Genomic DNA, 16,559 nt, shown 5'->3' with positions numbered 1-16,559 from the left:
GAGGTAGTAAACTTATTTTTGATACTGGGAGGGGGGTTTTTGGGGGAACCGCAGGTTCCAGTTTTGCGGCAGTTTTGAGGGTTTCATTTTGGGACGTGGCCGGGGCTGTCAGAAGAAAGACGGGGCGAGCTGTCGTCAACACAGTGTTCCATCCCCCTTTCTCTCCCTCCATTGTTCTGCGTTTGGATGACTGTAACCACAGCAGATGACTTGTACTGTACAGGGCAGCCAAAGATGTCAGTTCAGCCCTCTGACACAATAAACAAACGCCCGCACGGCTGCTGCTTGTTATTTTCAGCTGATAAGAGAGGCCTGTTTTTCAGAGGAATCACAAAAAGGTGGAGGGAAGTTTGTCCGTTCGGAATTCGGATTCATTTCCACAGAATCTTTGAATCTTTGAATCTTTTGGACGTTTTGTGGACAGCACGGATTAATCATAAAAGGCTTAGTGCCTGAACTAGTTAGAGTTAATTGATTTCTACCCGTTTGAGGTCACAGCATTTTAACCTAAAAAAGTTCCTCTCTCTCTCTGTTTCTTTATTTTACCATCCCATTGCATGTGCTTCAGGAGCAGGCATATAGCGTCTCTTTTTTGATTGGTTGGAGCCGAGATGTTCTCGGTGTCTGATGTCTGTCACTCTGATGAAGTGAGTTTGTGGGGGAAAGTAAAAGTTGTGTTAGAGCAATTTTTCCCGTTTTTTTTTTTTTTTTTTTCGGTTCTCCAGAGCAGAAGACAGAACTCTTGATCATGGTGGCACAGGCGATACCTCTGTACACACAGGACTCTTGTTATGTTCCGGGTGTTGTTTCTAGTTTTTATTGCCTGACCTGAGATGGCTGCTCCGAACAACTTCAGATCCCAAGCAGGTGCCACCATTTCCACCTGACACGGTCACCTGACCCGATCACCTGATGCGGATCAAGAGCGACCAGCTCAAGATTGAGAGGAGTGACCATTCAGAGACGAGTGTTGAATGATCAAATTTCATATGCTTCTCTCTTTTTTTGTAGGCTGTACAAATATTAGTATCTGCACACATGTGTTAAATTAGGATCGCTCATTTTCTTACGCAAAAACAGCTTTTTTCACTAATGCAGCCATTGAGCCCCACATAGTGGGTAGGGGTTTACATTTCACTCTCTGCAGTTAAGGAATTTCGGTTCTTTGGATTCCTACTTTGGGAATTTTGATTATTTGGATTCCTCTCATCTTTAGCCAGCAGCCCGATTCGGCAACAGATTCTGTGCCTGGCCACATCTCCGTCGTGTGTCCGAATACTGTCGAACATTCGCTGTTTAGAGTCTCAGGCGGGAATACGGCCAAAAGAGTCTCTTTCTTCCTTTAAAAGCTGGACCCTTACTCCATGATGATATTAAAGGTGGTGTCAGCATGTGCGTTCATTGTGACCGCCGTCTTCTGTGTAACGTTAACGCACTTTGTTCTCCTGTCACCGATTGGATGGTGACCCTTCAACTTTAACCCCTTGACTGACCCTCCGAATCATCGCCCGTCAGCCGACAAACGGCCTCGGGACCTCTCTGTCACGGTTTTTTTATTGTCGTTGCCAAAGTGTGTTTTTGGCATCTTTAAATGCTAGATTAAGATGGCGGGAGAGGACTTAGACCGGGGATCTGAAAGGGCAGTGTAGGACAGAGAGAACATAAGAACATAAGAATACATCATGGCAAGAACAGCCTATTCAGCACATCTAGGCTCACCGTTTAATGAAGAATGTGTCGCGACAGCCGGTCTGACAGCCAGTCCTCCCTCTTTAAAAGCCACCTCCAACCGTTCACTAAAGCAGCAGCATTTAACCCTTTAACTGAACATTATAATGCTGATGGAACGATCGCTACTGGTAACTGAAAGCAATTGGGTTCTTGAACACTGACTGAATTTTGGGAGAAAAAATACAAAAAACTCTCTTCAAGAGGTTTATATTCAACAAGTTTATTATTATTCTTTTTTTTAACTTTTTTAAATTTTAAAGGATTTACAGAACATTTGTACACTAGTAGAAAGGCATAGAGAAAGCAGCCAGAACAAAACAAAAAAAAGGAAAAGGGGCAAGGTGTTTGTTTTGGGAAATTGCATGTTTGGATGCACAGAGCGCTGGGGTCAGTGACTCTGTTGTACGGCTTGTCCTAAAATGCACCTGAAGAAACGCCAGAGACCCTGACGCTGAATACTAATGTTTTATTGGTCCTAGTTTTCTCTTCCTATCTTAACGCTAATTGGTTCTTCCCGCTACAGTAGTCAAAGCCGCCTCCTTGGGCCATTTTACAATTGGCATCTCTCGCAGACGGTTTCTGCGGCGGTTAAGTATCCTGTATCTCCATTTCCACTTTTTATACGTATCCATTTGCCGTCATTATCGTTAATGTTTTTTAAACGTAAAATTGAATGCGAATGTGGAACTGAGGCATCAAGAACTGCCGTGAGAGGAACCAATCGGGTCCCAGCAGAAGTGTGGACCAATAAGGTGCGAGGCTCCAGACGTACGGGGGGGTCCTGACCCATGCACTCATTTAAGAAACACTGCAGTATTGTGGGCTGTATGCTACAGTGCATAGGACCAGTGCTTTAGTGGTTTATGAGGGTTTAGTGGTTTCTAATGTTAAAAAAATTGGGTGAACGTTCCGTCAGGTTGGGGGGTGGGGGTGGCGGGTTGCGGGTGATTGGGGGGGTTAGGGGAACGTTCAGTCAGGTTGGGGGGTGGCGGTGGCGGCTGATTGGGGGGGTTAGGGGAACGTTCAGTCAGGTTGGGGGGTGGCGGTGGCGGCTGATTGGGGGGGTTAGGGGAACGTTCAGTCAGGTTGGGGGGTGGCGGTGGCGGCTGATTGGGGGGGTTAGGGGAACGTTCAGTCAGGTTGGGGGGTGGCGGTGGCGGCTGATTGGGGGGGTTAGGGGAACGTTCAGTCAGGTTGGGGGGTGGGGGTGGCGGGTGATTGGGGGGGTTAGGGGAACGTTCAGTCAGGTTGGGGGGTGGCGGTGGCGGCTGATTGGGGGGGTTAGGGGAGCAGTCGGTGCAGTGAAGCGTCGGACAGCTCAGCCGAAACGGAAAAACAGCAAGGCTGGGAGACCGGCCTGAAGACCACCCCGCGACTGAGCCACTGGCCCGGAAAACACCCCACCAGATGTGAACGTGTTAATTATAGCTGGGAGTGTCACGCTGGAGAAACACTCTGACATCTCTCTCACTGCCGACCGTGCAATTAAGCCTGTTTATGCAGGGAAGCGCTCTCCAACGGCAGCGTGAGGGCCAAAGGACCGTAATGATCTCAGAACACATTCCACATACCTGTTTCTGCTCTGCCAAAACCCGGCGTGACTTAAGACTGGTCTCTCAGCTGGTTTTCAATCGATCTAAGAAAATACCAAGCGACAGTCAGAACCTGTTCTTCATTTCATGTTCCATTTGCCAAATTCTTCATCTCTCACTTTACCTTTGAATCTTCAAATCCTCGATGTTCGGTTTACAGTGACACAAATCTGGCAGGTGGTTTGCACTGCAAAAAATAAGTCAATCTCAACACGTATTTCAGTCTTATATTCTTTTGCTAAATAATAAAAAAATATTGCCAATGAAGTAAATGGACAGAAAATTTCTCCAAAAACACACCAATGGAGACAGGCTGCCGGGCTGTTGTCAGGAGCTATTGGGGGCGTCTTGCTCAGGGACACTTCGACACCACCACGACTGCAAGACGACCGCTCTTGCCCCCTGAGCTAATGTCACTGCTTCGCAGTGAAGCAAGGGAAGAGTTAATGTTCCTCCCTAACAAACCCATCTTCATGAGCTGCAACTGGCCTTTCCTCTGAGTTACAGCTTGTCGGTACATTTACAGATGCCTGAAGTTTTTCATTTCTTCCCCCCTTATCTTCTTTGCTCAATCATAATGGTCCTGTCTGTTCTGCTGGCAGGTGTATGAAACCCGACTTCATCGTACGGGTAACTCATTCCTCACACCTGAGTGGACACAGTTGATCCGCTCTTGACTGCAGGGAATGCTAGTTACAGCAGAGGCCTGAAAGCAACAGTGCTAACTCGTACTCAGTTCCTGAGTTTAGGACAGTGAGAGACCAACAGTACTAACTCGTACTCAGTTCCTGAGTTTAGTACAGTGAGAGACCAACAGTCCTAACTCGTACTCAGTTCCTGAGTTTAGTACAGTGAGAGACCAACAGTACTAACTCGTACTCAGTTCCTGAGTTTAGTACAGTGAGAGACCATCAGTACTAACTCGTACTCAGTTCCTGAGTTTAGGACAGTGAGAGACCATCAGTACTAACTTGTACTCAGTTCCTGATTTTAGGACAGTGAAAAACCAACAGTACTAACTTGTACTCAGTGCTTGAGTTTAGGACAGTGCAAGACCAACAGTACTAACGTGTACACAGTAACTGAGTTCATGAGAGTGTTTTGACACTCTGTGTCTGAAGGGGGCACTTGTGAGGTGCCATGTCCAGCAGGTGGCAGCACCGGCCCTATCTACAGGTGTGGCCACAGCAGTGATTCACTGTAATCACCATGGCTGCGGCCAATTACCTCATTATTGGGCTGTAGAAGTGGCCTGGTTCTCAGGCCTGGAGGAGGGGTGATTTTGGTGTTTTGGTGTTTTGGTGAACTCTGGCAAGTTTTAATCTGGCTTTTATGTCTAGTTTTGGATTCCTCCTTTAGACGGTTTTGGTTGCCTGGTTGGCCTTTTCGTTATTTCAGAATTATTTTTCTGGTAAATCAGATTTTTGTTTAATAAAAGGCGGTAAGAACCCATTGCTCTTGCTTTCATTGGTCTGTTCACCCGTGATCAGTGGGCCATCCCCAGCCTTGTATCATACCTCCTAACAGCGAGCAAGACCACGTCGAAATCAACCGCCGATAGGGAAACTCTGAACAGCTGTGTGGAGTAGATCCCTTGGTTGTGTTTTTATCGTAGCGGACACTGAAAGGATGTTGGGCCACCCATTACCCAGCAGGCCCTGAACAGGTCGCATGGGGGAATAAGAAGTCGCGTATTAGCTTAGCGGGAGTCTGACTGTCAGGGGGCTGTAATGATTGATAGTTCTCTGACTGGGGCTTGTAAAGTCAAAAGGACTGCTGGGTGTCTGCTAGCACACACATATATAAAACCCTAAACAAACAAACCTGTATTTTGCTCATATTTATTCTTTTTGTGTATTCAATCAATATCTAATTTTACCACGGGGGCACTGAAGTGTGGGTGACTATCAAAAGTGGTTATTAATATGGAGAGACAGTCGCGTTCCCGAGCAGTGTAAATATTGAGCGGCTGTGTCGTTTGACATGCTTCAGACAGAGGTAACTCAATCAAAGAGGCAGCCTGTCGTATTCCCAGAGCCCGCACCTCTCTGTCTATTAAACCGGCGCTACGGTTCTGCAATGGGAGGAGGGGGTGGTTTCGCGCGAATATTTTTGGCTTCTTGTGGCTGTAACACTTTTTGAAGAGGCTGACATATTTCCAGACTTAACTTTTCCGCGGTTGGGTTTATACGTGACGTGCGGGGTCAGACAGCGACTCCCGATCGCCTCGTGCCGCCCGTGGAAAGTCGCGAGCGGGTTGGAGGCGGGCTCCGACATCGAGGAGCCGCGCCGAACGCCTTCACCCCCGGCCTCCCGTTCCCCTGCCTGCTGGCAGAAACAAAATGGCGGAACAAAGTTTCAGTCCCCGTTTGTTTGAGCCGACTCGTCTCACCCCTGATTTCTAATTTAAAAACAAACTCCTCCACTAGAGCTTCATGAATAAATGATGCTGCGTGTTTGTGTTTTGTGTGTTTTTTTTTGCTGTTTGTTTTTTTTACCGTTATCGCTGGCGTCTCGGAGGTGGGGCGCGTGCCGGCGGAAGAAGAAGACCTGTCAGGCCCCGACCGCCAACGCCCGACCCAATCAAAACCCGCCGCCCGTTCCCGGATCAGTCCGCTTTGAAGCGCAACCCCTGTCAGATCCGGCGCTCATTTAGGGCGTGCCGCGAACGCGCCCCCCCCTCGGTTAAAACAGGTGCATGGCGGAGGGGAGGGGGGGGGACGGGTCGATGGCGGAATAACGATGAGCGGAGAGGAGTCACTCCGCACCGCGGGGCTTTAATCTGCCGGAGCGTCGCCCCCGAACCCGCCATCCGCCATTGCCCCGCTCCACCTGTGAGACGCCGAGGGGGCGGGGGGGGCGAGGGGGGGGGCGGGAAAAAATAAATCAGCGCGACGCGACGGCAAAAGACGTGCCTCTGCCTCTGCGCCCGTGACACCCGCACCGCTTGACAGGTGACAAAATCAAAAGGTCATGTCACTTTTAACTGGGAACATTACAGGCCCCGCTGATTTCCCCCGCGCCTGCAGCTCGTATCCCGTGTTTAAAGCCGGAGAAAGAGAGACGGGGTTCATCACAGCGCTCCGCCGGCCCGTTTCCTTAATGATGTCGCCGTCGTGTCTGCTGTTGTTATTTTTTGCCCGTCGTCGCCGTACCTGTTTGTTCCGCTTTCTCTACCCCGACTCACTGTGTCAGCGACAAAGGGGAGGGGGCAGGTGCGCAACTTCTCGACTTTTCAGCGCTCCTTTCGGCTTCTCGGTACCCGCCGAAGCCACAGCCAGCGCGCACCCACGCAGATCTCATTTCGACTACGGGGGGACGATAAACATCACATTTTATTAGGGATTTTTTGAAATTGGACACCAATACAACAAAAATAATGGGGGGGGGGGTGTGGAATTTGATTTGGGGGGGTTGGGTGGCCCCTCTTTCCCTCCTGAGATCTAGCTATCGTAACGTGATGGGATGTTCTGGTACATAATGTGATGGGATGTGATGGTACATATCGTAACGTGATGGGATGTGATGGTAAATATCGTAACATGATGGGATGTGATGGTACATATCATAACGTGATGGGATGTGATGGTACATATTCTAACGTGATGGGATGTGATGGTACTTATCATAATGTGATGGGATGTGATGGTACATATCATAACGTGATGGGATGTGATGGCACATAGATGGGATGGTATTGTACATATCGTGACGTGATGGGATATTCCGGTACATAACGTGATGGGATGTGATGGTACATATCGTAACGTGATTGGATGGGATGGTACATATCGTAACGTGATGGGATGTGATGGTACATATCATAACGTGATGGGATGTGATGGTACATATCATAATGTGATGGGATGTGCTGGTTCCATCGCATCACTTTTCTGTCCTTGTATTTCACACCTGTCCTGTTCCGTTCCCCATCTGGCGTAGGCTTGTTTTTATCGGTTTTTAATATTTCAGTGTTCGCATTTCCTGCCTACCTACCTTTCATTTGTATCTCCACTTCTGCCGCTACTGGGTTTGATAGTCGATACAGAGGCAGGAGTAACTTTTAGTGCAGCTGTGCTTAATGAAGACACACACACAAACACACACACACACACCTGTAGGCCTTTCTGTACTTTCAAACTTACATTCCCGATCCTTCGTGGTTTTATTTAGTGTGAAAGATGTCTCGCCCCCCCCCTGCCTCCAGCATGCCCCTCCCTTCTGTTTGAGCCCAGTAGTTCTACCCCCATCTCCACATGGGATCAGCTACACCCCCCCAGCCCCTCAAACCCCCGCTCCCCCTCCCTCCACTGCCAGTTCTGGCAGGCTGCGTGGGGACGGGCACCCCCACAGATATGCGTGTTTTGGAGGGAAGAAACGCTCGGTTAGAGGCTCTCCTCTCCAGGGCCGGAGCACACAGAGCTGCGTATGCCCATACAGCAGGAGAGGGTGAAGTGCTTCTCCTTCAAAAGGAGGAGGAGGAGGGGGGGAGGTAGAGTTTGATGTTTTGGGAGGATGAGAGCTCCAGGCCTGTCATTCCTAAGGTTAGAGGTAAGAGCGCGCAGCTGAGACCAGCTTCTGCCGGGGCCCCTGTAGTACGGCACTCGTCTGACAGAGAGAAAGTTCACACAGCAGTCAGGGAGCCCGCGTGGGGGAACGGGTGTGAGGATACGCGCGCGTTTTAATCTGCATTCAATCAATGCTCGTCCTTAGCTTTCACTTTCGCATGCAAATGCAAGCGCTACACTTTCTTTCTTTCTTCACGAATACTTTGGCCAGATTGCTTTAATGATCGCTGAACCTGCCAAACCGTGAACGGGCACAACGCAACATTTTTCTTGCTTTTAATTGTTTGGACGAGTTGATTAGGAAAAAAAAGTTGATTATACTGTATTGATCTTAGTTATGCCCAGTGGTTACTGTGCATGCTGCATATTTCTGTTTGACTTATGAATATGAATCACGCACGTGCGGTGTTGATCCCTCTGATAAGACAGAACTGCATACCCATCTCACCCCCCTACTACAACAAGGACGTCTTCTACACGTGCAAAACATTCTTAAATAACGTATTATAGGAATCATTACATTACATTCCATTATTGGCATTTGGCAGACGCTCTTATCCAGGGCGACGTACAGTTGATTAGACTAAGCAGGAGACAATCCTCCCCTGGAGCAATGCAGGGTTAAGGGCCTTGCTCAAGGGCCCAACGGCTGCGTGGATCTTATTGTGGCTACACCGGGATTAAAACCGCCGACCTTGTGGGTCCCAGTCATTTACCTTAACCACTATGCTACAGGCTGCCCTGCATTGCCCTGCGATGGACTGGCGACCTGTCCAGGGTGTATTCCTGCCTTTCGCCCAATGTATGCTGGGATAGGCTCCAGCCCCCCTGCGACCCTGTTCAGGATAAGCGGGTTAGGATAATGGATGGAACGGAAGGAATCCTGCATTCTCCGTTAGAGTCGATTTAATACTGAAGATTTTACAGTGTGTCCAACAGTAATGTTTGTAATAATTATTCTGATGTTGTGACAGACATCAGTTGATACTGTGCACTTAAGATGGGTAATGCATTAGTATGTGCATTAGTATCAGTGAGAGGTTTGTACTCCAATACTGGACATAATGAAACGCTGCTTTCAGATGGCTTGTTTATCTCTGATAAGCTTCAGACACGCTGATAATTGTGCATTTCATGATTTCACACACTCATCCTGGAGCATGAACAGGGCCGTTGTTCTGTTTTTACCCCGTCTCCTCTCCCCTTTCCCCTTTGAGAGCAGAACGGAGATCAGAGACATCATCTCTCTCCTCCTCTCTTTGTTTCCTTCTCTTCCAGTTTTTTAAAACCGGGAGGCAGTTCACGCATTTAAAACACAAGACAGATAGATTGATAGATAGATAGATAGATAGATAGATAGATGATTACATTTATGTTACACTTTTCTAGACACTCACAGTGCTCACAGTGATGAGGGTAAACTTGCCTCAACCACCACCAATGTCAGCTCCCACCTGGGTGATACGACAGCAGCCATTTTGCGGCAGAACGCTCACCACACACCAGCTGAGGTGGAGAGGGATCAGGGGGGGATTAGGCGGCGGGTTGAAAGAGCCAGGCTGGGAATTTAGGCAGGACACCGGGGAACCCCTTGCTCTTTGTGAACAGTGTCGTGGGGTCGTTAATGAGTTAGTGTCAGAGTGAGTCAGGACCTCGGTTTAATGTCTCGTCTGAAAGACGGTGAAAGAGGGAAAGGGCGCTGCGTTGAGGACGTTATGGACCGCTCTCTCTGCGGCTGCGGTGCTCCGTCCCCTGTGTGGGCCGCGGCTCACTGCGAGAGCTGAACGGTGCTTAATTTGGGATAATTACCCAGGCTGCTCCATTACAGCCTTTCACCCACCCGTTTGTATCCCAACTGCCGCTGAACCGCTCCGTGTTATCGATCGGTCTGTGAAATGTCTGCAGCACCGGGGCTGTTTACCCAAAGCAGACTAACCCAGCCTAGCCCACTACACAACGCAACAGCCCTGAACTCTCAATGTTCCCCAGACTCATTTACATAAGCAGCTTCCCCCAGCAATTCTTCTTCTAAAAAAAATGACTTCTTTTCTTTGCTCTGTATCAAAACTCCAGAACCTTTTTTAAAAATATGAATAAAATGGCTGGTGTTGTTTCGGCGGGCGCTGAGCCGAACGTCACGTGACGCACACGTCTCGGCGGGACCCCCAGGAGCTGTTCTCTGGAAAGAGCCGCCCAAAAGACACGCTCACTCCCAGCTCCTCTGCTGCCCGCGCCCCTGCCTCCAGAGGACCCACGGCCTTTTCAATTGACTGAGATTTTTTTTTCGCCAGCAAATTGCTTACCCACAATGAGCGATTTTTAATAGCAGAGCTGGTGCTTTCTGCTTAGCAAACGAGGCGATGCGAGATTGTAATTACCCACACCCCGAACCTGGCACCACCACAGCGCGGTCAATCAATGAGATACATCCCCAAAAGATTACTGCAACCCATCTACCAATGCCTGTTAAACCAGGGAATCTGTATTCATGCGCCGAGCCTTCACACATTATTGTAAAAGGATGCCATTGTCTGTTATTGCTTTGGGTGTGCTTAAAGAGACATTTAAATGCCACGTTTGGATACTGGGCATTTTGTCGACATCTCTTTAGGCTTGGATACCTGCACTTTTCCCACGATAAACAGTTTAATTCATGCATTCATTCCATGTGGGGAAATTTGACCACTGCACATCTATTTAATAAACCATTGCAGCCAGAACCTTCTGAAAAAAACGTAACCATTTTCTGGAATGTTTTTTCAAAATCCTGAGTCAGTGTTCTAGAACTGTGAACATTAGAACATTGCTTTCAGTCACCAGTAATGATTGTGACATCAGCATTAGAATGCTCAGTGAAAGAACATTCTAATCGCACGTGTGACCTCACAACTTGCAGTTGAAATTGTACTTACCTCTAGGGTCTTTCAGCGAACTTATCCCTGGTTATGGGTATGCACTTTGTTGTACGTCGCTCTGGATAAGAGCGTCTGCCAAAAATGTAATGTAATGTAACTTAAAGGGTTAAGCTGTTGTGATGCTTATGTACTGGATTCAGGCATGCAACACAGCCAACCACTTCCTTCATTATGAACTGTATTGGCACAAATATGCCTTTTCAGAATCATTATACAATGGGAATGAGTCAGAATATCTGCCTCTCAAATGAGACCTGAATATACTGTACTCTTTGTTCGGTTATTCTTTTGTATTTCTCTGTTGAATGTTTCTGTATTTAGCTTCATGAGAGTGTTGAGTTTAAACCTGCAAAGGAGCTCATTCTTTTTCTGTCTTTGTGCATTTTTGCGTTTGTACTTTTCCTTGATGCAAAAAAGCAAGAATTCATTGTTAGATCCTCACATCCTTGTTGTAAGTCGTGTCAAAGAGACTCTGAAAATGATAATGGGGAGACTAACATATCTCATTCATGCACAGAGGGAAGGTGGCGGGGTACTGGAGTATATAGTTTAATAGTAATAATGGATTGTGCTTATATAGCATCTTTTATTACAGGTTCTAAAGTGTCTATGCGTGTGTGGGGGATCTCAGCCACCACTGTAGTGTATCACCCACCAGGGAGATGCATTCTGTGCATTGTGCTATTTATTTACTGAGCCAACACTACTGTGGCTATGATCAGGCTCATAGACGCCGTTATAAAATAATTTACAATGTTCATAGTTCAGCACGTTGTTCAGATGTTCCTGTGATATTCCTCTAATTTCACAAGTAGCTATCTCCTCATAGTGATAAGGGATGTAGAAAAACGGAGTGGTTAACTCAAGATGTGTGAATACATGTGACCACATCCAACAGCTACTGATCCATTTCAGTCCAAATCAAAAAGTAACCAGATTCAGACCGTGTCACTTACATAAGTGTTTGGTTGTGTGAATGGGGTTAATTAAGCAAAGCTATGTTAAGTCTTAATTAAGTCACCTGTTATTACCAGCAGCAGCTTAGCTGATATGTGTGTTCTGCCTGGTCATTATTTAGTAATTTCACACGCTACAGTATAGTAATTACATAGCTATAAATACTATATAACAGTGTAATATATGGTAGTTATAGTGCACCTGTCTATATATAAATTGTGTAATTACCAAGATGTTAGAGAACTTCTGGTGCAGGCTTCGATGGAAAGCAAATTAAATCACTCCAGTATTACCTATGTGTGCTGTTATTTTTTATAAAGAAAACTTGGTATTGCTTTATTTTACTGGCCGTTAACAATGTAGTATTCACTGGGTAATTATTTGGTTCTTATTTTGATTTCAGGGGTACTGTACAACTTGCACTTTAAGTTTGATTCATGGTGCTATTTCATAGTACTTACCTCTGAAATCAAAATAGCTGTTTAATAACTGCACAAGTAGCTGTGTATTTACCCTGTTAATACAATGTAATGAATGGGGCGATAGTGTTACTGAAAACTCTTGATGAATACAGGCATCCGTGTTAAGTTTAACAAAAAATGAACACGATGAAGGACGGTGTCTCTGAATCAAATTTTTGTGGAAGGTGTAAAACTGACTGATTCACAGACTTGAAATCTATTCATTATTCTGTGGATTTTAAGTCTGACAAAAATGGCCGGCAAGTGCATGACATTTATTAACAGGCTTACGAATTTAGATAGTTATATTTTGAATATAGCTAATTGGATGGTTCATGATAATTGACCTAAAGTTACTGATATTTTCTGAGCATTGATTTAGAATGTTGAAATGGCCGCCATTCCGTTGGGTTTGACCCAGGGAGCCAGTGCTTTAGTATGAAATGTCAGAGACGTCACACGTCTGAAGACCTAATACAGTTTTCATCTTTGCTCAGGCGGGTAAACAGAAATGATGTGGTACAGGGTGGGTGGAGAAAAAGAGATGGAGGGAGGGAGGGAGGGGGGGGCTCTTTCAGCGGGTAGAAGCTTCTGGAACTGACACGAGTGACAATGAAGCGCACTAACTTAAAGTATGTTAATTGTGATAGTCAGTGGTGCTTTGCTTTTAAACGTAGCCCCCCCCTCTCTCTCACTCGTTCTCTCTATCTCTTTCTGTCGTTCTCGTTGTGGCCATCAGCAAGCGGTGGAGGATCTGCTGGAGGACGAGGAAGAGGAGTTTGACAAAGATGACAAGGTAATTATCACCACTACCCAGGGACGGGCATTTTTAGACATGACACTGTTTCAAAGACTGGGGGAAAAACAGGCAAATTAAATCACTCTCCCACTTCCCTTCCAAACACGTTTTCTACACGCTACCTGCCTTAAAGCTTCACCGTGGGCTTCAGCCGTCATCTTCCTAACAGCTTTTTTATGACGGTGTGTGAATATATCTCCTTTCCCCTCATTTTCCATGGGATTCTTGCTTTCCTCTGAGAACGGATAGAATCCCTCTGCTCACAGAAATGACAAAATTGGCGGCACTTTCTTCAGAAAAACAGGCTGTCGTGGCGACGTGGTACTCGAAGGACAAGCTTGTGTCCGACAGCACGAACGTTTTTGTGCTCGAGAACCGACGTGCGGTCACACCGTCCAAGAGTGATATTGAATTTTTTTGAATTTTTATATATAAACCTTTTATTTCTCAGACAGGCGAAAGAAGCTCTCGCTGAGAAAGGTAGCCCCTCGGGCTGGGGTGTGTGGGTGCTGGGGTTCTGATACGCTTCGGGTCTTTGAAGCAGAATTACTGACACTGAACAGACTGAACAGTACCAGGAGGCATGCGCATTATGAGTGTGTGTATCCGCCATCCAAAAGAAACACAAACCTGCAGCAATCTAATCCCAAAAAGGGTGGATTAGGCCCTCATTTAGGCCCTGGGGTTTCTCCAGAGGAGGGGTTCCCAAAACTCTGGGTCGTGTGAGGGTTTGACGATTGTCCGTTACAATGTAACGGACAAGAAATAGAACCTCGGAGCTTATTGTAAACCATTCATTAGTATTCCCTGTGAAGTCAAATGGAGCACTGCACCTGTTATATAATCTGCAATTTACAGTGTATGCAGAGTTGCTTGATCACATGTCAAAAAAAAATATTTTAACAGTTGTAGACCCTTCGTAGTTCGTAGGCTTTTTGGAATGTTGTTTTTCCGGTGTTCTAGAACTGGTGACAATTACTTTCAGTGACTTTCAGTACCAGTAATTGCGAAATCAGCATTAGAATGTTCAGTTAAGAACATTCTAATCACATATTAAAGGGTTAATTCAATATTTTCGTGCATTTTCTGTGCATGTACTTGTTAGACACCGTTTCCCCTGTGCATTACACATACAACATAGCAGGGATTTGTGGTGCATTAAGGGGAAGGACAGAGGGGATGGAGGTGGGATCTAAGGATTTGTGGGGTCCACAGCACCTATGTAAGGGCCATAGTGTTCCTTCCAGTGAATTGTGTTTAACGTGAACACCTTCAACTTAAACTTTATCTGATGTGACATGAAAAAAAACACCAATATCGTAATGTCAAAAGAACGTGCAAATGGTTTTTGCTGAGATGCTAATTTAATTGCATAGACCTTAGCACAAGAAAAGGGGTAGCAGAATTGTATCGACCAAAGATATTTTCCCATCGTATTATTGCAAACAGACTTCTTTTCGAGCTCCGCAAGTAGCAGGGACTGCCATTGTAGTGACAGGCCTCAGATCAAAGGGTTAATAAAATGAAACGGTACACACAGCTCATCCACGCTTAAACGGTTAAGCAGATATCTCTGAAAGCACTTATGGAGACAAAGGTCCGTCACTAACAGGCACGTGCTTTATGAAAAATGGCTGAGCGTGAGTGTGGGGGAAGAATAAATAAAATCTGCAACAGGGCAGTTCATTCTCCCTGTACATGATTTTTCACCGAACAGACGGTTTGAAAAGACGCAGATTATCACAGACGTGTTTCCCGACTTTCACATTGAAATGAGGGGGCTCCTCAGCCCAGCGCCGTCAGATTCCGGGGCGATTATTACTCCGCACAAGAGCGGCCCATTACCGCCGCGTCCAACCCGCGGCCCCGCGGATAGCGGCGAGGCCACAAAGACTACAATACCCACGCTGCCGCTCCCTGCGTCCTGATCCATCACCGCAGCCACGCGTTAGCCTTTCATTTCAGCCGCCGAACTCAAAAGGCTTGTATTTCTCTTCATTTCCTCTCCTATCTCTCCCTCGCCACCCTGCAACCCCCTCCTCCTTCATCCCTCGCTCCCCCCTCCCTCTCTCTCTCTCTCTCACTCTCTCTTCCTTCTTTCTCCTGACACCCCCTTTCTCTTCTCCCCCCCCCCCCCCCCCCCCATTCCTCCCGCTCCTTGATTCCTGCTTAAACGCACAACAAATGGGGTTTTAAGGCTGAGCTAATTTGTCTTCCCCCCCGCCGGTTGGCGCGTGGGACGGATCCCGGCGCAGGTAGCGCGGTGACCCGCCGTGCTCATTACCGCCTCTGTTTGCCGGGATTGTAAAATATTAAAATATTAAGGTCAGGTCAGAGGGGGCCTTTCCTACCAGATGAAGGTATAAAAAGATGACTAAATGTGCCGAGGCCTGCTTTTAATTGAACCTGCAGCGCATGTTGCGGGCGCGCGCCATGTGTCCCAGATGTTTAACCTTGGCGGCCGCCGTTAGCAGGACCGCCTCTGGTCCCCGGGCTAACTGGGGGGGATTACATGGCACAAAAACGGAGCACCTGCTTCTCATTCCACCAGGACCCCTCCCGGGCACCTCCTAAGATCCATCTCCCTCCCCCGCCCCGACACGTGTTTTCACTTAGCAGATCGTTGGGCGATTGAGAAAAGTAGTGTCTTTCTCTGGAAGTCTTAGCCACTCTCTCCAAATGAGAGAGTCTGGGCTAATTGATGGGGACGGCTCGGTGGTTAAACTTGAGTAGATACCTGAAGGGACAGAGAGGAATAATGGAGTTCAACTCCTCTGTTTTTTTCTTTCTCTTTCTCTCTCTCTCTCTCTCTCTCTCTCTCTCACTAGATGGATAGGGTTCTGTCTTTCCTTCGCTCCTGGTCGTGTAGGCCTTCTGACGAATGTTCTCGTTACTAGTTGGTACTAATTAGGTGTTTCCAGCCTGAGATTTATTAACTTAAAACCAAGTTGTGGCACAAGTGCTGGAGGTTTTCTTAACCCTTTGAAGAGTAGGTTTCAGTTTTAAGTTTTCTAGAACTCTGTTGTTTTCAGTCGCCAGTAGTGATTGTTACATCAGCATTGGAATGTGCAGTTAAGAACACTCTAATTGCATATTTGTGACCTCACACTATAAGGGTTTTAAACATGGGATTGAGTCTCTGAGTATGCTGTGTGTAAATTTAAGCTTGTATGCTTTGACTTTGCCTTGACTTGTGACGATTATAGATCGTCAGAACTATCATTGTGCAGTTTGGACAGGATGGAAGAAATGTGGACCAGTGTATTTCATTATCTGCTACACAAACACAATTCAGCATTATTCAGTGTCATATTGAATTCAGGAAACTGTGAAATGAGCTAATTAGCAAACGGGGAAATGTGACGTCTTCGAGGCACGGCGAAGTAGTGTTCTCACCAGCTAACAATGTGGTGAACAGACAGGAGACAGCTTAAAGGAGAAGGTCCATTATTTACATTAGTTATTCAGCTGATGCTTTCTATCCAAAGTGACTTATAGTTGATTAGTCTAAGCAGGGGGCAATCCCGCCCGGAGCA

At 46.8% G+C, this 16,559-nt stretch overlaps 1 protein-coding gene across 10 annotated transcripts in view; it reads left to right on the top strand.

Moving 5' to 3' along the window:
- The window catches only part of LOC133140343 (multiple C2 and transmembrane domain-containing protein 1-like), a 171,698-nt gene that overhangs the window by 131,885 nt on the left and 23,254 nt on the right, over positions 1 to 16,559 (top strand). For all 10 annotated transcript variants that reach the window (XR_009710007.1, XM_061260227.1, XM_061260221.1 and 7 more), the window contains one exon: positions 12,964 to 13,020. Coding sequence is in view for 9 of the 10 variants with exons in the window: in XM_061260227.1 (XP_061116211.1) it covers positions 12,964 to 13,020 (57 nt within the window). In the remaining variant the exon portion in view is untranslated. The remainder of the gene's footprint in view (positions 1 to 12,963; positions 13,021 to 16,559) is intronic.

The sequence above is a fragment of the Conger conger genome, chromosome 11, assembly GCF_963514075.1.
Source record: "Conger conger chromosome 11, fConCon1.1, whole genome shotgun sequence".
In the NCBI taxonomy this organism is placed as follows: Eukaryota; Metazoa; Chordata; class Actinopteri; order Anguilliformes; family Congridae; genus Conger; species Conger conger.
Note: the sequence above shows the minus strand (reverse complement) of the source record. Positions and strands in the feature narration are given on the sequence as shown.